This window comes from Cotesia typhae, unplaced genomic scaffold (genome assembly GCF_013202065.1).
Source record: "Cotesia typhae breed Kobodo isofemale line unplaced genomic scaffold, CoteBio_Ctyphae contig_28, whole genome shotgun sequence".
Classification (NCBI taxonomy): Eukaryota; Metazoa; Arthropoda; class Insecta; order Hymenoptera; family Braconidae; genus Cotesia; species Cotesia typhae.
Window position 1 is genome coordinate 653,336 of NW_027423736.1, and position 23,219 is coordinate 676,554.

The window sequence follows — 23,219 nt, forward strand, 5'->3', positions numbered from 1 at the left end:
CCCGATCGATGGAACGCGGACTATGACGAGCTCCTAGAAATTCCGTTGCAAAAGCAAGTAAATTAAACGGGCTTTGCAGACGACGTTGCGGCCACGATAATAGTAAACAGCATAGAAGAGGCCGTTTTACTAGTTAGGAAAACCATTTACGCCGTCGAGTCTTAGCTCGATAAACACCACCTGAAACTCAACAAGCACGAAACCGAGATGGTCGTTTTGGCACGTAAGAAATGGTTCCCAAAACCATTTGCTGTGGACACGGGAGGAACAACACTGATGTCAACCAAGGTACTACGCTATCTAAGGGTAATGATAGACGAGAAACTATCTTTCCGCGAACACCTTGACAATGCATGCTGGAAAGCCAGCAAGATAGTGTCTAGCCTAGCAAGAATTATGGCCAGTACTATGGAATCAAGAACCAAAAAAAGAAGAGTCCTTCTGGAAGCAGTCCATTCGGTACTGTTTTATGGAGCGGAGATATGGGCGGACACATTAAAACAGAAGACCTACCGGCAAAAAATGGCAGCAGTGCAACGGCGAGGCGCTCTTAGGTTTGCCTGTGCTTACCGCACGGTTTCCGAAGCGGCTGTAATAGTCATTGCGAGAGCCGCGTCCATTGACCTACTAACGTTCGAAAGAGCAAAACTATATGACACTAAAATCAATGACGAAAACATGAAGGACACAAGAACGAGAATAAAGGCGAAAACGGATCAAGGGTGGCAGGACCGATGGACATCGGGAAAGACGTGCAGATGGACAGCGCGTTTGACCCCAAACATTAACGTCTGGCTTTCTCGAAAATACATTGAGATTCAGTACTCATCAGGAAGGAAGCCGACGTACAAACTGCAATTTGGAAACCCTTTATGTCGAGCCGGATAATTCATTGGAGATTAGAAAGACTAACCAACCGCTGATCCCGCCTGCTTTGACCGAAGTATCAGTCAACGTTAAAAGATTGGAAAAATTAAGTCTCAGGTATTTTTACTATTAATTTAGACCAGATTTTAATTTGTCAAATTAAGAGGCTGGAATAATTGTAATCAAAATTTTGTAAAGTAATAATCGCTACCGTTTCAGATACCGCTTACTTCTAGATAAGTTATTTTTTTTATACGTAAACTATTCGTCAAGGTCATTGAGTTAGTTTGCTACAGGTCTTTTAGTTATGAAAATTATTTAGTTAAAATTATCTTTTAAATGGTCAGACCGATTAATTTTAAAAACTAATCATCTCTTAACATCATAAAACCTCGTCAATCGCCGCCAAGTTTGTCAAAATCATTTGACTCGTTCGTGAGTTATCGTTGACAAAAAAAATTAAAAAGAAGTGTTTTTTTCGAATAACATTAAAATTTCCGGTCTGATCAATTTGTACTCAAAAGTATATTATAGAATCTCCATCGAATGCCACCACCTGCGTGAAAATCGGTTTATTCATTCAAAACTTACTGCACTTTAAAAATTAAAAAAATAGTGTTTTATTAGAGTCCTATCAGACTTTTAAGCTCAGAGAGCTCAAATATGAAAATTATATTTTCGAGCTCGAAGAGCTCAAAAACGTAATAAGTGCGATTTCGAGTGCTTAAGTCTAAAATTAGCGTAAACTTGCAGAGATGGCTTTCAGGGTCAACGGTTTTTCTAATTTTTTAACTTCCTGCTAAAAAAATCGAAGATTTTCGAAAAATCGGGAAGTTATTGTTTTTACCCCGTTTTGCAAAAATTGAGTTTTCAACAGATCTCGACGTTTTGAGGACTTAGAAATCTTCCCTGACCCTTCCCGCGATGATGTCTATAGGTATGTATGTATTGATATGGTAAGAGGAAAGGGGTATGTATGTATGTATGTTTTTTTTTTATAGAGGAAATAAAATACATTTACGTATACCAGGACGAGATTTTTATCCTGATTATGTCGGACTCGGGAGTCAATATTATTGACAACAATACCGACTAAACATCCTCCTCTCTTATTTCCCTATAGATGTTACAGGGAAGACTGGATCTGAACTGCGTTAGCATTACTTCAATCTAGTTCGTGCTGCGTCTTCCGACGCCTACTCCTGATGACTGATTACTGATCCCTTTCCGAGGTTTTCGTTTTTAGAAGGCGCTGCGCGTAGGCTGCGACAGCTGACCAGTTTTTCTCTTGTTCGATCATATAGGTCGCTAAGCTGGAGGGGGAAAGCCTGGCGCCTATGATCTCTTCGGTGCTGCTTCTGTAGACTTTCCACCGAGCACACTCGAAGAATGTGTGTTCGGCGTTGTCAATTTTGTCCGGGCAATGTTTGCATGTCGGCTTGTCCTGTAGTTTCATCCTGTAAAGGTAGTCATTGAATTGGCCATGGCCAGTCAAGAGCTGGGTCAAAAAAAAATCCGTGTCCCCGTGTTGTCGAGAGAGCCAGACGTTTATATCCGGGATCAGGCGCGCCGCCCATCTGCCCGTTTCCCCTGACGTCCATCAGTCTTGCCACTCCTCTTGCGTTTCTTTTTTTATTCTCGTCTTTGCTTCCTTGGAGTTGTCACCATTCCTTCTTGCATTGTAGAGTTTCACTCTCTCAAATGCTAACAAGTCAATCGGTGTGGCCCCTGCTATTACCAGTACCGCTTAGGGTGGGTCAAAAAAATCGAATAATTTATTTTTGATTTTATACTCTGAAAAATAGGTTCGTAGACACCTAAAAAGAATTCTCTCCAAGTATAAGCTCTTAATTATAACGGGAAGGTCCTCCGCTTTGCGGGTTTCTATTTTTTTCGAATAATCAGATAAAAAAATTTATATCTCGCTTCCAACTGCTTGGAAAAATATTCCGTGGCATAGATTTTGTGAGAAATTGAATGCTTTACAAAAAAGGTCTCTTATGACTTTTTCGAAAACTCAACCGATTAAAAGAAATTCATAGTTGAAGTTTGGCTATTTTAAGGAAAATATTCGTTTTTATTATGAATTTTATAAGTCGATGAAAAAAAATTATTAGGATTGCGGAACTCATGATTTTGTAGGAAATTTACTGCTCTACAAAAATGGTCTCTTATGATTTTTTGATTAAGTGAAGCCGTTACGAGATATTCATCGTCAAACATTAACGAATATCAATATTTCCAGTTTTTGATCAATAATTCGATAAATTTTAATTTAAACTATGAGTTTCAGGAAAATTTACATAAATTTGAGTTTCGATCGATAAAGAAATGTTATAATAAGTTAGATAAAGAATTATTGGAATTATCATTGATTTTCCTTGGAGAAATGCCTCAAGAAAAGATTTCTTTCAAACGTCGTGGTGCTGTTCATCATGCTAGATGGATGGCTAAGGCCATTTATAGTTTGAAAATGTATCTATTCAGAGATGAGTTCAAACTCTCTCAGAAAGAATTGCATGGTCTTCGTCATTTCTGTATTTTTATAGTCACATTGTATTTAAAAGCTTGGTTTTCATCAACTTCTGCAACAACTGCTGCTTATCATGACTTGCAGTTTATGAAAAATTTATTGGAGTACAAACATATCAATCCTTTGATTTCTTCAGCTACGTGTGAAAAAATGATTTCGCACTTATGGTATTTGAGCGATGAACTTGCCATTTTATCACTGTTTGACGATGGCGTTCCATTAGAAGTAAAAAAAAGTATTGTTGAAGCTGTTAATACTCGTGAAGGTACAGATTCTAAAGCTAAAAGATTTGTAATTGCTAAAAAGATTTGAATTCATTGGCGCAGAGAACTCTGAGTGACTTTGTGTCTAAAAAGTCATTAAATCTTTTCAAAATCTTCGATCTACCGTATGACTTTCTTGATGTCGATGTTGAATTATGGCCTACTAATGAGAGTTATCTCGAAAATAAAGAATACTTTCAACAACTAAAAGTTGTCAATGATTCAGCAGAGCGAGCTGTTGCATTAGTCAGTGAATATAATCAATGCTTGACAAAAAATGAAGAACAATTCCAGTACTTATTGCAAGTTGTCAAAGAACATCAAAAACATTCCCAAATTGTAATAAAAGAAATTATTTATAGTAATAGCGTACTGTTATGTTAAAAATATAGACAATTATATTGCAATTGATAATTCAATAAAAAATTTATCTATAAAAAAGTTAAATACTGGTTGTTTCTCACTTGATTCAATACTTTTCATATTAAATTTGACAAAGAAATATGTCATTCACTTCAAATTAAACTAATCATTGGCTATATGTCGAAAAAAATGCTCTAATTTCTTGTTTTAATGCAATCAAACAAGCTCAAGACTGAAAACAATATTAAAAAATTGTTTATAACATTTCTTTATCGATCGAAACTCAAATTTATGTAAATTTTCCTGAAACTCATAGTTTAAATTAAAATTTATCGAATTATTGATCAAAAACTGGAAATATTGATATTCGTTAATGTTTGACGATGAATATCTCGTAACGGCTTCACTTAATCAAAAAATCATAAGAGACCATTTTTGTAGAGCAGTAAATTTCCTACAAAATCATGAGTTCCCAATCCGAAATAATTTTTTTCATCGACTTATAAAATTCATAATAAAAACGAATATTTTCCTTAAAATAGCCAAACTTCAACTATGAATATCTTTTAATCGGTTGAGTTTTTGAAAAAGTCATAAGAGACCTTTTTTGTAAAGCATTCAATTTCTCACAAAATCTATGCCACGGAATATTTTTCCAAGCAGTTGGAAGCGAGATATAAATTTTTTTATCTGATTATTCGAAAAAAATAGAAACCCGCAAAGCGGAGGACCTTCCCGTTATAATTAAGAGCTTATACTTGGAGAGAATTCTTTTTAAGTGTCTACGAACCTATTTTTCAGAGTATAAAATCAAAAATAAATTATTCGATTTTTTTGACCCACCCTAGTACCGCTGCCTCTGAAACCGTAAGATAGGCACAAGTAACTCTCAGCGTTTCTCGTCGTTGCACTGCTGTTATTTTGTGCCGATAAGTCTTTTGTCTAAGTATGACCGCCCATATCTCCGCTCCGTATTGAGTGGACTACTTCCAAGAGCACCCTCCTTTTTTTGGTTCGTGGTCCTATAGTGTTGGTCATGATTCTCAACAGGTTGGAAACTACCTTGTTGGCTTTTGTGCAGGTGTTTATAAGGTGTTCTCGGAAGGACAGCTTCTCGTCGATCACTACACCTAAATAACGCAGTGCCCTCGCAGATGTCAGTGTTGTCCCGCCCATGTCTACGACGAACGGTTTTGGGAACCACTTTTGTCGGGTCAGGACGACGATCTCAGATTTCTGGTAGGTGAGTTGCAGGTGATGTTCCTCCAGCCAATTTTCGACGACATCGATGGTTTCCCGGACTAGTAGTTCTGCCTCCTCTGCACTGTCAACGACTATCGTAGCCGCGACGTCGTCTGCAAAGCCCGTGAGTTTCACCTGTTTCGGTAACGGGATTTCCAGAAGCTCATCATAGTCTGCGTTTCAAAGGTCGGGCCCCATAATTGAACCTTGCGGCACGCCAGCCGTTATGTTATGTTCTTGTGGGCCTTCCGTCGTTTCCGCTATCAACGTTCTTTCGTCGAGATAGTCGTCTACTATTCTCAGATTTTCTGGCTCTACATCAAATTTGTGTTTTAAAGCATCTAGGATGTTACCCCAGCTCGCACTGTTGAAGGCGTTCTTGATGTCCAGTGTAAGAACAAGACACACCTTGCGAGATTTGAGGCTGCCAGACCATGCTTCCCTAGCTATCTCTATGACTTTCTGGGTCGCATCAATTGTTGATCGTCCTTTTCGGAAGCCATGTTGGTTACTGGCAAAGCCTCCGGCACGGTCAATATCGTTTCGTAGCCTGCCCTGAATGAGCTTCTCGAGCAGTTTCCCAGCTATATCAAGCATATAGAGTGGTCTAAATGACGATGGTGTTATAGGGGTTCCCTTCCCTTTGTCTAACAGGACCAATGTCTGCCGCTTCCAGACCGTAAGAAACGTGCCAGTTGCCAAACACGCATTGTAAGTACTCAGGAGTATGTGCGGGTATTCCAGGGCTACAATCTTGATCACCGAGGCTGGGATGCCATCAGGGCCTGGTGCTTTCCCAATCTTGATGGTTTTTGCTGCTTCTTGCAGTTCTTTGATTGTAAAGGGTGTTGTTTCGCCAGTTTTTACATATCGTCTCTTTTCTCGCGGTGGGTGGTCAGGAAACAGCTCTGTCACGATGCTGTTCATTAAGGCAGGAGACTTCGGTCCTTCTGGAGAAGCCTTCCCAAGTCGTTTAGTGACAATTTGGTATGCCTTACCCCAGAGGTCATTATTGAGGTCGTTGCAAATCTCTTTTCACAACTCCGCTTTAGTTGCTTTGATGGCTTTATTCAAAGTTTTCTTGACCTGTTTGTACTCCATCGAGTATATGTCTTGGTCAGGGGAACGTTTTGCTGCTCTCGTTGCTCTCCTACGTAGTCCATGGCATTTTTTCCGAAGATCTGCTATGCCTTGAGTCCACCAATACACCGGCCTATAGGAGCCTCGCCTCTTCATTCGTGGCATGGAAGCATCGCATGAGGCGGTGATCAGTCCCATCACTCTTGACACGAAATTTGTCGTTTCATTACGGCTATTCGGAGTCAGGCTGTCCTGAAAAGTAGACGAACTTCGTGTCAGAGAAGTTTGCAGCTTCTCTAAATCGAGCTTCCTGACATTCCACTTCCGCGGTTGATAATCGTGTCGTGTTATCGGAACGGAAGCAGTTTGAATGCTGAATGTCACATACTGATGGTCGCTGCCACTATATTCTTCGGATACGGTCCAGCCATCAATGATGTTCGCAATCTTTGAAATCGCCAACGTGATGTCGAGTATAGATTCCCGGTATCCTGGTCTTCGAAAGGTGGTAGTACTTCCGGTGTTCAGCACTATGAGGTCCGTCCTTGCTGCGAAGTCCGCTACTTCGTCTCCTCTGGTGTCGGAGGGTTCAGCGCCCCATTCAGCTGATTTTGCGTTGAAATCACCAGCTACGATGACTTCACCATCGAACTTGCCGATAGTGTCCTCTATGTTCGCCATTTTCTGTCGAAACACACTAATCCCTTGATTGGGTGAAAGTTAGACGCTTACAAAGTAGGTCTCGGGGGTTTTGATCCAGACGAAGCCTTCTCCGCCTCCGCTGTCGTTCACGGTGACCTTTTTGAGTTTATTATCCAGATTGCTGCTGTGTCAGATTTATCGGCGAACCATGTATTACCGTGAATATTTACATATTGCTCGCAGATAAGGCAGATGTCGATCTTGTCTTCAAAGATACGCTGGCGCAGAAGATTTTGCGCTAAGGCGCACCTATTCAGGTTACCCTGTAATAAGCGCGTCATTTTTGTTCTTACGTGGCTGCGGCAAGTGTGGTGCGAAATGCCTTACACGCTCCGGAACCGGCTATATGACCTAAGCCATCCTGAGCGTCTTTGTCTGCCGTACAAAGGAAGCACTTTGGCTTTTCTACGCAGTTTGTAGATTTGTGTTTATCTCCGCCACATTTATAGCAGCATTTGTTTCTGTCAGGGCCCGTACAATTCTCTGTTCGGTGACCGAACCCTAGGCATTTAAAGCATCGGGTTACTTTCGCAACTGGGCGTATGCGGCCGTTAACCCAGCCAATCTTTATACGGGCCTTGTTGAGGGCTTTAGTCGCATTGGCTTCGTCGATCTCGCAGAAGGCTGCCCGATTACCTCGTGGTGTGGGTTTTGTCAAATTCACCCGTTTGATCTCTAGGCTGTCTTTGAATTCACGTTTAAGTACTTCGCGGACTTCGCTTTCGGTAGAGATTTCATCCAAGTCGAGGATCTCAATCGTTGTTATTGGTGTTAGCGTTTTGACCGTCCCGATGTTTGCAGTGACTGACCTTACTGCATCGGTGAAAGCCTTGCTGAAAAAAAATTTTTTCGAATGTGGTTTTTTTCAATTTCTTTCAAACAGCTAGACCGATCAATTCTAAAAATTAATTAGCTCTTAACATCGAAAAACCACGTCGATCGCTACCAAGTCGGTCAAAATCGGTTGATTCGTTCGTGAGTTATCGTTGACGAAAACAATCGACAAAAAATGTTTTTTTCAGATTACACAAAAATTCCTCGTCTAATCAATTTGTCTTTGAATGTCTATCATAGAATTTAAAAAACTGCGTTGAATGTCGCTAATGGCGTGAAAATCGGTTCATTCATTCAAAAGTTATTGCGTTTCGAAAATTAAAAAAATAGTGATTTAGTAAACTTCTATCAAACTTTTGAGCTCGGAGAGCTCAAAACTACACGAAAATTAGATTTTTAAGCTCGAAGAGCTCAAAAACATAATAAGTGCAATTTCGAGCACTTAATTACGAAAATAGCGAGAAGTTGCCGGGATGGTCTTCAGAGTCTACCGTTTTCCTAATTTTTTTATATACATATGTTTAATTTTGTTTTATGTAAACATGATTTTAAAAACTTTCCCAGGCTTAGACAGTGATGCTATTTAAACTGGGGGCAATGAAACTCCCTTTTATTTGTGTGCTTAAGATTTTTTTATCACTTAACGCATTCGACACAGCTAAGTACGGGAAAATTTAGAGAGACCGAATGAGACATTTAAGGCATTTCCTTATTTAATGTTTCTTATATTTTATTCTTTGAAACAAAATTCAAAGAAACCATAAATTGAAATATATTTTACTTCCATAACCAATTTTCCATTACTAAATTCATTAATAAAATTCTCCAATAAATTAATTCACTAAAATAACTAAATTAATTAAATTCAGCATAAAGGCCTAAAATTAATTTTACAAAATTTCAAATTTCAAATTCTACAAATTAACAAGCCAATAAATTTTCAAACTACATATCTTCCAGAATGACCTTGACTATCTAAATTATACAATTGCTTGTACTATTCCAAATTTTACCGAGATAATTTTAACTAAATAATTTCTAATAACTAAAAGGCCTGTAACTAACTAACTAAATCACATTGATGAATAATTTACGTATAAAAGAATAACTACTCTCAAAGTGACATCTAAGATAATAACGATCATTAATTGACAACAATTAGTGACAATTATTCCAGCCTCTCAATTTACCAAATTAAGGTTGACCTAAAATATTTGTAATAACAATACTTGAGACTTAACTTTTCCAATTTTCTACTGGTGACTGATACTTGGTCAAAGCAGGCGGGATCAATGGATGTTTGGTCTCTCTTGTATCCAATGTATTTACTGGCTCCAGATGATAGGTTTCCAAATTCCAGTTTGTACATCGGCTTCCTTCCTGATGGATACTGAATCTCGATGACAGAATTTATTACACAGCTCTACACTGACTCAACTGTTTTTGCCAAAAGGACTACTCTCTCAAGAAACGTCACTGGCTCAAAAAGCGTCACTGGCTCAAAAAGCCTCGATGTTTTTCTTGCTGGCTCTTTTATAACCCTGAATTCCAAGTTCTCGAACTTTCTTATTGTTATCCCAGCTTCATTTTCGGGGACAGCAGTGGGGGCTTTCGATTTGCACGCCCGGTGACAAGTCGAAACTATTTGTCAAAATCGAACGGTAAGGGAAAGCCCTTATTTACCGTAGTGGCAATAAGGTGGTCGATAACTACCATGGAAAGTTCGATTTTTCCTGTTACAGTCAAAATCGAAAGGTAAGGGAAAATTACTTACAGTGGCGTGAATAAGGTGGTCAATAATGACTATGGGAAATTCGATTTTACCTGTTACAGGACAGAAAAAAAAATAGTTGAAAAAAAAGTACCCGAATCCATACATACATACATACAGTCATGCGGAAATTATTGCGGACACATTCAGGAAAACTTCCTCGGACTTCAAAACGTCAACAATCCTTGAAAACTCGATTTAAAAAACGGAGTGAAACCAACAACTTCCCAACTTTTGGAAATTTTCAATTTTCTTGGCGGGCGGTTGAAAATTATTTAAATTACTGTAACGGAGTGATCATTACCCGTTAAAAGCCTTTTTACCCGCACTCGTCTAATTATCGACGGATCACAGAGCGCTGTGATTTTAAGCCCTCGTAGGCATAGTTTGCGACTAGTCAGTGAGTCTCTAAGGTGGTGGTGTCGGTGTAGTGAGAGTGAGGAGAGCAAAGGAAGAAAGAAACGCACCTAGAAATTTTGGTCAAGTTTATTGTGATCGAACGATCGAACGAAACACATCGCGAAAAGTTCCAATCAGGTAATTATTTTTTATTCGCTCGTTCTAGTGGAACGAGGCGATAAAACTTGATAAATTTAATGCGTGCTAGGCCTATAAGTCAGCTCGCTTAAGTTTGTCTAATTCGCAATATATTTTGCTGTTCTAGGAAAAATTATTATCTGAGGAGAACGTGACGCGACGTGGTGACCCAGAACTTTGCCGCCAAATGAACATCTCACCGAGGAGAAATTATAGAAGGAGACGAAAATCCAGGAGTCGCAGCGTCGAGGGATTTCGATCAGAAATTCGAAGGAAACTCCAGGTACAATAAACACGTCTAAATAATTTCTCCGTGAAGCGGCATCAGCCAGGCCTTATATCGGCTAAAGGTCATCGCCATTTCGCGTTCGGTCACAATCATTAAATTTAACAAAATTTAAGAAAGGTTTCAACCAACGTTTAACAAAATTTAAGGACTCGTTAATTCAACCAAAATTTGAGTAATTAATTTAACCAAGTTTAAGAATTAATTCAACCGAATACTTGAGAACTCAATTTAACAAAATACTTAAGAACAAATTTTGTAAAATAATTAGAGAAAAGTCCGAATAAAAGTCAGGTTAAAATTAAGAATAAATTTAAGAACAAGTCAGAAATAAAATAATTGAAATTATTAATACATAATACCAGGAATTATTTCGGGTTATTAATTAAACACGTAGGCAGGATCTGGATTAATTTTACTAGGAATTATTTCAGTTTGTTAATTCATGATTTTGGTGTCACGTGAAAATTTGATCTCTGATAATTGAGTTTAAGTATGATCAGTTAATTTTGTGTCAATCAAAATCATTGAAATAATTTCAGTAAAATGTTTTAGAAAATCATCAGAAGTAAAAATTGGTTAAAATCAACATAAATAATTTGGAACAAATTTTGATTGTGTAAAATGAAACAAAAGTCAAATTAGAATCATAAAATAATTGTTAAAAATCATTTAGATAAAAGTAGAAAATAAATCACTTGTAAATTTCACTTGAAGAAAATTCAACAAAAGTTTGGAAGAGGGTCAACCATCTTGTCTCGAGCTCAAAGGTTGAGTAAAGGACATACAACGTCGAGTCTAAAATCTCAAGGCGTTGTACAATAAAATATTATCCCCAAAATTAAAATAAAATAATTTCGAAGTTTCGTACAACACAAAGGAAATAAAAGAAAGTAATTTAGTCGAAATAAAATAAACTTAGTTATTCAGAAACAAATAAATTGATTTGGTCAAAAGAATCAAATAAAATCAATTGAGACGTTCTTAATCAACAAAAATTATTAAGTAAATGGATTAAATAAATTAATTTGTAAACTCTGACTAAATAATTTGGACAAAAATTGAAATAATTAGAGTAAATTAAATTTATAAAATTCGACAAAATTAAATTCAGATAAAATCAAATCAACTAGAATTAAAATAATTAAGTAAAATCAAATTATAAAATTTGACGAAATTAAAATCGACAAAGAAAAATAAATTTGTAAAATGCTTGGGCATAACGAATATTTTGTCGGCAGATTATTAAGACCTCTGTCGTCAGATTTTTAACTATTGATATAAGATACGAAGACCTCTTGGTATTAAATATTTATTGTTGTATTATTAAGACCACGGCAATAGATTAGTTAAGCATTTTAATTAGGATATAAACTTTAAAGGAATTTGGTTTAGGAATGAATTCATAATTTTGGATTTAGGAAATTAGTTAATCAGCTTTAATTTGAAAAATAAAAGTAAATAATTTTAGAACAATTTAATTTGTAAAAGTATGAAAATATTAATTAGTGTGTTTAGAATTATAATAATTATATTGTGGGTGTGTGTAGAAAACTATGAAAATATGGAAAATGGAAAATGGAAAATGGAGGAAAATAATTACAGTTAGAAACCGCGGTATGATCGCTCCATATAATGGTACTGTTGGGAATAGCCACTACGATAGGAAACCGTCTTATGAACGGGAATAGAACTCAGCATTAAGTGTTAATTAATTGTAAGGGGATTACTGTTGTAAATGGGGTTGGTTAAATAAAACTTCTTATAAAATGAATTTTTTTGATGATTTCTGTTTCCTTCCTAGCAATCTCTCACGTCCCTGTAGAATTTACTCCATGCTCTGGTCCAGTTTCTGGATACTGTGTCTAAAAATCCAGTGGCGCCCTAAATTAATTAAGGGGTGACCAAAGAAAACGAGTGGAATAGTAACAACCAACTATCGTCCGTTTCATTACGTTTGTTAAAACCGATTGTTGAACCAATCAATTTTCTACTTTTGTTAACGAAAAAATTTCAACAAAGTGTATTTTTCAAATAACTTTTTGAATTTTTAACTAGTTTTTTGCATGCTTTAACCGCAAAGCGAGCAGGTAGGCTCACACGCGCGTGTGTGTGTGTGTGTGTGTGTGTGTGAGTATGTGACCCGCTTATAACTTTTGAACGACTGAACCGATCGGAACGAACTAAACGGCGTTCTAAAGAGTTTCCCCAAACTTAGATTTCCTGAGAATTTGAACCGATTCGGACCGATAGATTTTAAGAAATTTTGAAAAATCTAAAAAAAAAATAAGAAAAAAATTATTTTTGAAAGTGGTTTTTTTGGAATATCTTTTAAATGGCTCTATCGATCAACTTCAAAAACTAATCCGCCCTTAAGCTTGAAAAACCACGCCGATCGTCGCTAATCCGGTAAAAATCGGTTGATTCGTTCGAGAGATGTCGTGAACGAAAGAAAATCGAAAAAAGTGTTTTTTTGACATAACTTCGTCATTTCTTCTTGGATCGTTTTTGATGATGTAGAATAATTTTAGAGCTTAAAAAATCGCATCGTTCGCCGCCAAAAAACGGGGAAATCGGTCGATTGGTTCGAGAGATATCCTCGATAATATATTTGGAAACAAGGGTTTTTTTAACATAACTCCGACATTTTTTGGAATAACTTTTAAACGGCTGCACTGATCGATTTCAAAAACTAATCAGCTATTAGCATGAAAAAATTACGTCGATTGCCGTCAAGACGGTCAAAATTGGTCCATTTGTTAAAGAAATATAATGAAAAAAAAAAAACCAAAAAAGTGTTTTTTTTCGGAATTACTCCAAATTTCTTAGTTTTATCAATTCAAACTTGAAGATTCATTATGAAACTAAAAAAATGGCGTCATATTCTGCCAACCGCGTGAAAATCGGTTGATTTGTTGAAAAGTTAGTGCGGTTTGAAAATTTAAAGAATATTGTTCTATGATACTTCTATCAGACTTTTAAGCTCGAAGAGCTCAAAATAACATACAAATTGTATTTTTGAGCTCGAAGAGCTCAAAAACATCATTAGTGCAGTTTTATGCACCTAAGCATGGAATTAGCGGGAAGTTGCACGGATGGCCTTCAGGGTCTACCGTGTTCCTAATTTTTTTTTAGCTCGACCTACAGAGAAGATAACACTACTTGCAGAAAAATTCAAATAAAAAAACGAATAATAAACAACAAAATCATAACCGTAAAGCCTCAAACGAAATAACAGTCAATCTAAATAATATGTGTATAACATGAGCGCTTAAGGCATGCTCATTTGGATTTTTCAACCTTTTATTAATTGATCATCTATTATGTTTAACATAATTCGATTAAGATAAATTTAACATACTTAAATAACTATCCCAAAGGTATTAATGTTCATCGCAATCGGTAAATTCATCAAAAAACTGCAGCAATTAAAAAAATCTAGAAACCTTTTTCAAGATTTTTCTTGGGACATCATTCGAGCTGTTCAAACTTTCTAAGAAATATTTACAGCAATCTTTATTCAGATCAGACTTTGAATGTACATATAGCTTATTCTGAACTAGGGCAATTCCGCTGAGGTAAAATTAAGCTACATTCAAAGCTTATCAAATTATCATCAAGTATGTCAACAAGAATCAATCTTGAAGCACCCTTGTTTAATTTTTATATTCTTAAATAGTCTCAAATGAAGTTCGCGATAAAGGCAGGGGATATAAAATAACAATAAAGTATAACTCTGCATCTGTCGAATTACTCCGTAAATCTTTACGAATAAAAATGTTCAAACCATAACCTTTTTTTTTTTTTCGTTTTCAGATTTTTATAATTGTCTCTCGTTGACAACTATCATTGAAGAAATGGCAGACGATATTACAACTAGTCGAACTACACGATCTGCTTCAATGTGTGCTTACGACGCTTTAGACGTTAAACTACCAGTAGGTGTTCTTTCAGTGAGTTCTGACAGGAATTTACATAAGAAAGAATCGGATAAAGAATGTGGAACTAAAGTATTAGATAGAAAAACTAATTCAACACAAAGACACAAAAGAGCCACGAGATCCCAAAGCGCTAAGATGTCACATAGTAATAAAAGTAGTCGACCAAACAACTCTTCTCGAGGTATCAGTAACTTATTTACTTTTTATTTCCAATCACTGAACTTATAGTAGGACTTATTAAGTGAAAAAAAATTAGAGCCAGTATCAATTTAGGGCGCCAAATAAGATAGGCCTTATAGAGGTGTAGCAGAAGTAATTGATAAACGATTCATTACACTCTACTTATCGACCAAACAAAAGAGGTCAAAATAAAGATAGAAGAAAACAAAGCTTACCATTAGATACACATATAATTCACTGTTACGTGAGTGAACCCTCGATATGATAGAGTTTTATAATTACTTGTTCATAATCACGTTTGAATTGGTAACCCCTACCCAATTTGGTTTTCAAGGAACCTATCGAATACATATAACACGAAGTTTGTATTCCTGAATTTAATAACTTTACTATTTTATCCAACGTAATTTTATTAACTATTGTGCCGAGTCAATAACTACCAATGAATGGCTATTTGTCGACACTACCGAAAGTAATGTTACGTTCCACGAATTTTCGCCTAATTTCGATTTTTATTTTGTTCTCAAAATTTATTTAAAAGTGTTTACTTTAATTTAAGATGATTCTCAGAACGCATACCAAGCGATATCAGTTGCTTCGCTGGTGATTATACTAACAGCGGAGTAACGGAAATCGCTTGTGATAAGGCGTCAGCAGAGAGTTGCCGTGGCCGCGGATAACCGAAACATCTTGCGTCAGCATGGAACCCGGGCCTCATCGATTCTCTCAGGAGTAACCTGAGCTACCAACATGGCAGACAATAAGATTTATAAACATTTATTCTGGCCAGGAGCAAGTCAGTAGAGCTAGAGACTCTCGAGTACAGAGAGATCCATCCTCAGACTTGAACCTATCCAGATCCAATTATCTAATAAACCAATTACACCAACATATCTTCCAAATATACTTATTATGGGGCGGAGCGCTTTATAGCAGTTCCAACCCATATAAGAATACCTTCCGGCTAAAGCGCTAGCCAGCGTTTCGCCAACCTAACCCTCCTTCTGGGTGAGCGCTTAATCAGCGTATCCCCAGGTCCCAAATCTTCGGCAAGAGCGCTAGCCAGCGTTCAGCCAGCACCAAATTTCTATACGTAAATGCCTCACGGAAAACGGTCACGAAGATCGGGTCGCTCGGTGCAAGAGGGTCGTCGTCGCTTGGCCCAGCCATTCTACCTATCGTTGCCGACAATCGGCGCCGAAACTCCAGTCGAACCGCGAACGGAGGTAGTACAAAACGTGAGACCAGTAATGCGAGTGACGGACGACGAGATACTAATTGAACCTCGAATAAGGGTAGTTCGAACCGCTGAGGAAGACTCGCCTAAATCACCCACGAGCTGAGGTCCACCGGGTCAGTCCATCTTCGCTAGTAACAACCGTCCTGCCTATTGGACAGACATCACCAGGACTTGAAAGCTGGTCCCAATCGAGGTTCCAGAGGTTCACCTTCCGGGGGGCGCTATTCCCATCAACGACCCCAGGTACGGGTATTATTCAGAGGAGTACTTCAGGAAGACGGGGCACGACACTTTTCCGCCTTTCGAAGCGAAATGGTTAGAAACCCAGGGGGTTATATGGTCAGACTTATGGGGCCCATAATGGTAAGTCAGTAATAAATCATAATAAGATAGTAAGTTCATCTGTGACGACACACCGGGGGTCGATCGACTACCCATAGTGTCAAAACCTGATATTTAATTATTTAAAACTCTAAATGAATTTATACCTAATTTTGGGAACGTAACAGTAATATTAATTCTTATACAGTAAAACTTACAAAAATGATTACCTTCATAATCTAAACACCTTTTTACACTAAACAATTTTCGTTGGATCCGGCCTGCTTACACTTACATTGTATACTTGTAAAGCTTTCTAATCTAACCATCTGCCTAATCGTAGGTTTGTTTTGAAAATTCTGAAATTGCAATTAACCTGCGTTAATAAATTAACGAATCACCTCCACATACTTTTATACTCTCGATGTATCTTAATTTTCTTTTGGTATTCCCTTTACCCGTGAAAAAATATTCTGATCAGACGTGATATGGCCTTATATAGACCGTTTATATTAGCCTTGATATGGAAATTGTCTATATCAGACTTGATGTGGCCTGATCAGGGCTAATATGGCCATATCAAGATGTAGTCAAATCTGAAGCATGAATAAAATTTATCATTTCTGATTTTATTTTGTTGTTTAGAACATATGAACGACACTATTTCGTAGTTGATACAATAGTATATTACACCCCTAGGGAATTAAAGTGAGAAATTTTTCAGATCACATGAAATTGTTCAACAAATTTGTGATCTGAGGCTTTCTTATTCATTTCCCGAGAAGTGTATTCTATTTTTTTCCCCGACGAAGGTGGAAAGCTAAACGGCAACTTCGATAAGCGCAGCGGGGCTAAAGTTGACGCTTTGAGGGGAAAAAAATTCATTTTACTTGTTAGTACAACTTTTTTTAAAAACTAATACACTCTGTTGTAGAGTACACAAATTCTACGTTGCTTGGAACATAACACTTTAATGTTGAGTATCTACAAGAAAAATAGTTCTGCGGCCAGTCGCCATCTATCGAAGACTTTTAATACTAGTTTCAACAGTCCGAAACATGTGGTTGCTCAAAGATGATGTCTTTGTAACTAACTAATATGTTGTCAGATTTATAAATATTTCATGGATTAATTAAATTTTTTCCAAAATTTCTAATTCATTTTAATAATACATGAATAATGAACTGAAAATTATATATCAAGATAAATATGTAAATTATACACAGAAAGATTTTTTCATTTGGCACAATGTTGCATGAAAAATGATAGCAATATCAATTTCAGATTTTATTTAAAAAAAAAAAAATTTACTTTTTTAAAATGTTATATCAGACTGAGTTAAATTGTTTTTCTCATCTTAAACTATTTCTTTATTTTTAAAATATTTTTTTTTTTATTAGTCATAGTTCAACGTTTATCCGAGATTGAAACGATGCTCTCAAGGGTTTCCAATTTCAAATTTTATAGTTCTGAGAAGTTTTTTTTGCTTCTAAAAGGTACCCTAAGTACACAGACTGAAGTAATAAAAATTATCTCCCGCTGAGAACCAGATAAGAGTGCAACGTTTCAAACTCAGATACATGTTAAGGCATATTTCCTTTAGTAAAACTAAGAAAATTTGAAATAAAAATGTAAGAGAGAAACTTAAAGGGAAATATTCGACTTAAAATTCTAACGGTTAAATTCTAACACATAATTTTTTTTATAGTTATAATTTCAAAAGAAATTGTTCTAAAATGTTATATTTAAAAAATTTAAACTTAATTATAGAGGATGGAAAATTTAATAATCATTTCATACAATAAAATGTTTTCTAGATTTAATGTAAGAAACCAACACAAATATTAATAATTATTACTCTAAAATCAATGAAATTAGAAACCTACGACGAATAAATATCATAAAATTTTAATAACTAAAGGAAAACAAGAAATCTTAATGTTTTACAATAATATGTTAACAAAATTATTATAAGTACAGACCTACGTGGAGGGAATGGTGCGACTCCTGAAGCGAAGGGACTCATGAGAAGGGGAAATTCTAAACGTAACGAAGGCTAATTGGCTTAGAGTTTCCCCCGATTTAGAAAATGAAATAAGAGAGGCACGCCCAGGTTTTTCCGAAAGGACCCAACTCCAGAAAAATAAGTAGAAATATAGTCAGTCAATTTAAAACATTGGAAGTGAGTCTCCCAGTAATAGTAATATTAGTAGATTCCCCTTTGTCATTCCCCGTCAGTACAATCACCTCTCGAAAAACCATGGCGTTCAATCCCAAGTAAGTTAATTATATTTTTAATGTTTATAAAATTTTTATTATTGTATTGATCTTTGAAAATTTAATTTGTTCACTGTAATTTCCTTATTCAAAATATACCGAAAATAATTTTATCTAACAGGAACGATTTTCATCTTTCGCTTGAATACCTTTCCCTACTGTTTAAGTTCCCAAACCTATTGGCTATAACCAGGGTTTAAACATAAATAAAAAAAAAAAAATATTAAATAAAATAATCCGTTACCTTCGACGTAACAATTTTTGGGGGCTCAGCCGGGATTCAAACTGTTGGGAAAGTAAATTCAGGCAAAATGAATTATTAAAATTACATAAATTCTTTTATTCAAGTCATAATGCGGAAATATTTGAAATTTAAGAATTAAATATTTCCTCCTTAGTCATATTTGAAAGAAAACCTAATAGTTTATTTTTACGCTGATCACGATTTGTTTTAAAAGGCAAACGATTCTGAAATTATTAATAAAGTTGACTGAAATTCAAATGTTCCAATGGGACTTTAACTAATAGTGCTAAAACTTTCTCTAATGTATTTAAATGAAGTTATTGTGGAAGATATTGATGTATCCAAACGAGAGTTTCATTGAAAAATGGTCCAAATGATTAAAATTTGTTGGGGTTGTGTAATTTACACTATAATTAATACCAAGTCATTCAGATTGAAATAGATAATGAACCCTGTAGGTTTTACTTGAATTGTATAAGATTAATAGTCTTACAAGGTCACTTCACGATGCAATAAAATTTTTTTTTTTCCCTCTTTTTCTTTTCTTCTTCTTTTGAAATCCTTGAAAACAAGAATCCAGTTATATGTGAAAATGTTAAATGTCTGGTGATAAGAAATACTCTCTTAGAAATCAAGGGGATCAGGATCTGTTGTCAGGATTAGCTCCACCTACTCGGAAGCCTCGTAATTTGACATTTCTGGACTCAGGATTGGGAACTTCGGGACTTCCTGAAATTTCCGACGACGAAAGTCCTGAAAATACGCGCCCAGTCACTCCTATTATCGTTGATCAGGCCCCTCAAAGAGGAAATCCAGGAAATAATCAGGCTGCCCCAGGAATCACCCCTCCGGCTGTCAATCCAGTTGCCCTAGTCGTAAATCAAGTAGATAATAATCAAATCGCTTTAGATAACGAAGACGAAATGGCGCTACCTACTAATCAAAACATTTCGTTAAACGACGCGTTGGTCTGCGTTCCTCGGTTTGAAGGACTCCCGAGCGATCTGATAGATTTTTCCACATGTTGTCGCGATGCTAAAGGGATGCTTCCCGAAGCTGCGGAAGGTAATTTAACTAAACTAATATACGCAAGTAAATTAGGTACAAATGTTAAGGATGCTCTTAGTAACCAAATACCGAACACTATAGATGATTTGATTAAAGCACTAAAAAGGGTTTATCTTTATGACAAAACTTTATTTCAATTACAAGGGGAATTGGGGCGTATATATCAGGGTGACAAAGAATCCGTCATTGAGTATATAAAATAGATTAAGGAAAAAGGGTACAGAAATCGTAGAATGTTATAAAAGTCAAAATCCGGAAGCAACCCGTGAAGTAGTGACAGCATATAAAAATAACGTAGATGCCTCCGTCGCAGAATGTTTTATTCAAAATCTAAAAAATGAAATTGATCAAAGAATGCCCGTCTGTGCATCGGCAGAAGCGGCAATCGCTGAAGCTTTAAAAATAGAAAAGAAATTAAATGCTCGGAAAGATTTGAGGAATAGTTCGGGGATGGTATCCACTGATGATGGGAAAAAGAAGGCTAATAACAAATCAGTAAATTTTGCGATTAATAGTGCAACTAACAATCCAAAAGCCATTAATAAAACTAATAACACCAACCCTAATCAACTCAATCAAAACAGTAGTCCCAATCGCATTAATAAAAATGTTACGAATAATAAAATTAACGATAACGTAAATCAAATTAACAATAATCCAATTAATCGAAACCCAACAAATAATCATCAAAAACATGACATCATTTGCTATAAATGCGGAATTTCTGGACATACCACGAGGACTTGTCCTCGAAGTGAATGTCAAGTTTGCGATAATTTAGGACATACAGCGAAAGCTTGTCCTCAAGTCGTGGGAGATCATAAAAGTCAACAGAATAAAGTAATAACAATAAGATGTCAATTATGTGGTGCTCGCGGACATTCAGCAAAAAATTGCCCTTCTATCCAAATTCCGTTAAATGTAAACGCCTCTTCTTCTTCCTCTCAGTACTGTAGTTACCACAACAGTACAAGTCATAGTGATGAAAATTGTAAAACCTTAAAAGCTATAAAACTCACGCAGGGAAACCAAACGGTGTTCAATTCCACGGGCGCGGGAATGAACAATTACTCGACGCGCCCTGTCAATTTAGTCAACTCAGTCCAGGAAGTTACCTTGAGCGACAATCTTGCATAATGACTGTAGAATTAAAGAAAGACTGGGACGATTTACCATACGCGGTTGTGGGAAAATCGGGCCAGGGTGAAGACATTATCATGATGTTAGATTCTGGAGCTTCCCCAAGTTTAATAAAAAGAAAATATTTAAATTCACGCTCAAAATTAGATACTAACGATATATTAGAATTACATGGTATAGCAGATGTACCTATACCTACCTTAGGTAGTATACGTTTAAAATTATTTGGAAAAGAGACGGTTTGTCATGTTGTATCTGATAGCATGGCAATTCCTCATGCTGGTCTCATTGGTTCACAATTCTTCTCTAATCATGGAGCTAAAATAGATTACGAAAATCGAGTTTTGGAATTAGATGATATTAAACATCCTTTTTATAAAATGAATAAGATTGAAGACGGGGTTATGTACTTACCGCCCCGTTGCGAGTCAACATTTTTCGTGAAAGTTAAGAACCCAGAAGTTAAAGAAGGTTATTTTCCTCAGTTTAGGATATGTAAAGGGGTTTTCGCTGGAAATTGTATGGTACGGGTCAGCGGTGACCGAGCTTACTTACAAATTTACAATACTACTGATACAAAAATAGCTATTAAAATTCCAACTTTGCCTGTTCATGAGGTGGAGGATGTCTGGTCATCTCATATGGCTGTTCAAGGAAATGGTCATGAAAAACTAATTGAGAACCTCGGAGTTACAAAAGGATATATACTGTTACAAAAACCCATTTTGATGAAAGTAGATTCGAAAAGTTAAAACCTCTTTTGAAATTAGACTATTTGAATGAAGCAGAGAAAACCCACGTAGAAAATTTAGTAAGGAAATACTCTGATTGTTTTCAAATTCCAGACGAACCTTTGGGTTCAACTACCTATTATAAACATAGAATTCCTACTACATACGATGTTCCAATTTCAACCAAACAGTATCGGTTACCTCATTCGCTGAAACCCGAAGTAGATAAACAGATTAAGGAGACACTCCGAACAGGCATTATTAAGCCTTCAGAGTCGCCTTACAATAGCCCTATTTGGATAGTACCTAAAAAGGCTGATTCACAAGGAAATAAACGCTGGAGACTAGTAATAGATTTTAGAAGTTTAAACGAAAGGACAATTACTGATGCGTATCCTTTACCGAGTATAGTAGAAATCCTTGACCAGTTAGGAGGTTCTAGATATTTTTCTGTCTTTGATTTGGCGTCAGGTTATCACCAAATCGAAATGGATCCGAGAGATAGTTGTAAGACAGCCTTCTCCACTCCTTTAGGTCATTGGGAATTTTCTCGTATGCCCTTTTGGATTGAGGAACGCGCCTGCAACCTTCCAGCGATTAATGGATACGGTGTTAACTGGACTCCAAGGGACCTCAATGTTCGTTTACTTAGACGATATCATAGTTTTTGCGAAAGATTTAGAACAACATGAGAAAAGAATCGATGAACTAATGCAAAGATTACGAAAAGCGAATCTAAAATTGCAACCTGACAAATGCCATTTCCTCCGACCCGAAGTAAATTATTTAGGTCATATTATTAGTAGAGAGGGCCTCAAACCTGACCCCTCTAAATTGGAAGCTGTCAAAGGGTTTTCGACTCCCAAAAATCAGAAAAACATTCGTGAATTCTTGGGTTTAACCGGATACTACCGGCGTTTTATTAAAAACTTTGCTAATAGTTCAAAACCATTAACTAAACTTTTAGAAAAAGATTCTGATTTTATTTGGGGAGAGGAAACTCAAGAAGCTTTTAACAAATTAAAGGAGGCCTTGTGTACCGCTCCAGTCCTCCAATACCCAGACTTTACTAAACCGTTTATTATTACCACGGACGCTTCGGGCATTGCTTTGGGGGCTGTGCTGTCACAGGGGGAAGTCGGGAAAGATCGGCCCATCGCGTATTATTCTAGAATATTGCGAGGAGCTGAAGTAAGGTATGACACGTATGAAAAAGAAGCTCTGGCTATAGTACAGGCTGTCAAGAATTTCAGACCATATATATATGGTAAATCCTTTAAAGTTATTACAGATCATAAACCGTTGGTTTGGTTTCGGACTGCTAAAGATGGAAACGCTCGTATCCTTAAGTGGCGTTTGAAATTGGCAGAATATGATTATCAAGTAGATTACAAACCGGGAAAATATAATTCAAATGCGGATGCTTTGTCGCGTAACCCTCCTGAGAAAGTAAATGTTACAACTCGCGCTCAAAACAAGGTTATCGGGGGTAAAACTTTACAAAATCAGGAGTTTTCACAAAGTTTAGGGGAAGTTGAAAAGACAGCATACGACAGTGCTCCAGTTATAGATTGTTCAAAAGATTTAGAACCCTCTAAG

General features: G+C 36.4%; 1 protein-coding gene across 1 annotated transcript in view; it reads left to right on the forward strand.

Moving 5' to 3' along the window:
• The first annotated feature begins 14,335 nt into the window (after positions 1-14,335).
• Positions 14,336-23,219, forward strand: part of Rgk3 (Rad, Gem/Kir family member 3) — a 93,955-nt gene continuing 85,071 nt past the window's right edge. Inside the window, exon 1 of the mRNA XM_074240620.1 lies at positions 14,336-14,600. Within this exon, the coding sequence (XP_074096721.1) occupies positions 14,336-14,600 (265 nt within the window). The remainder of the gene's footprint in view (positions 14,601-23,219) is intronic.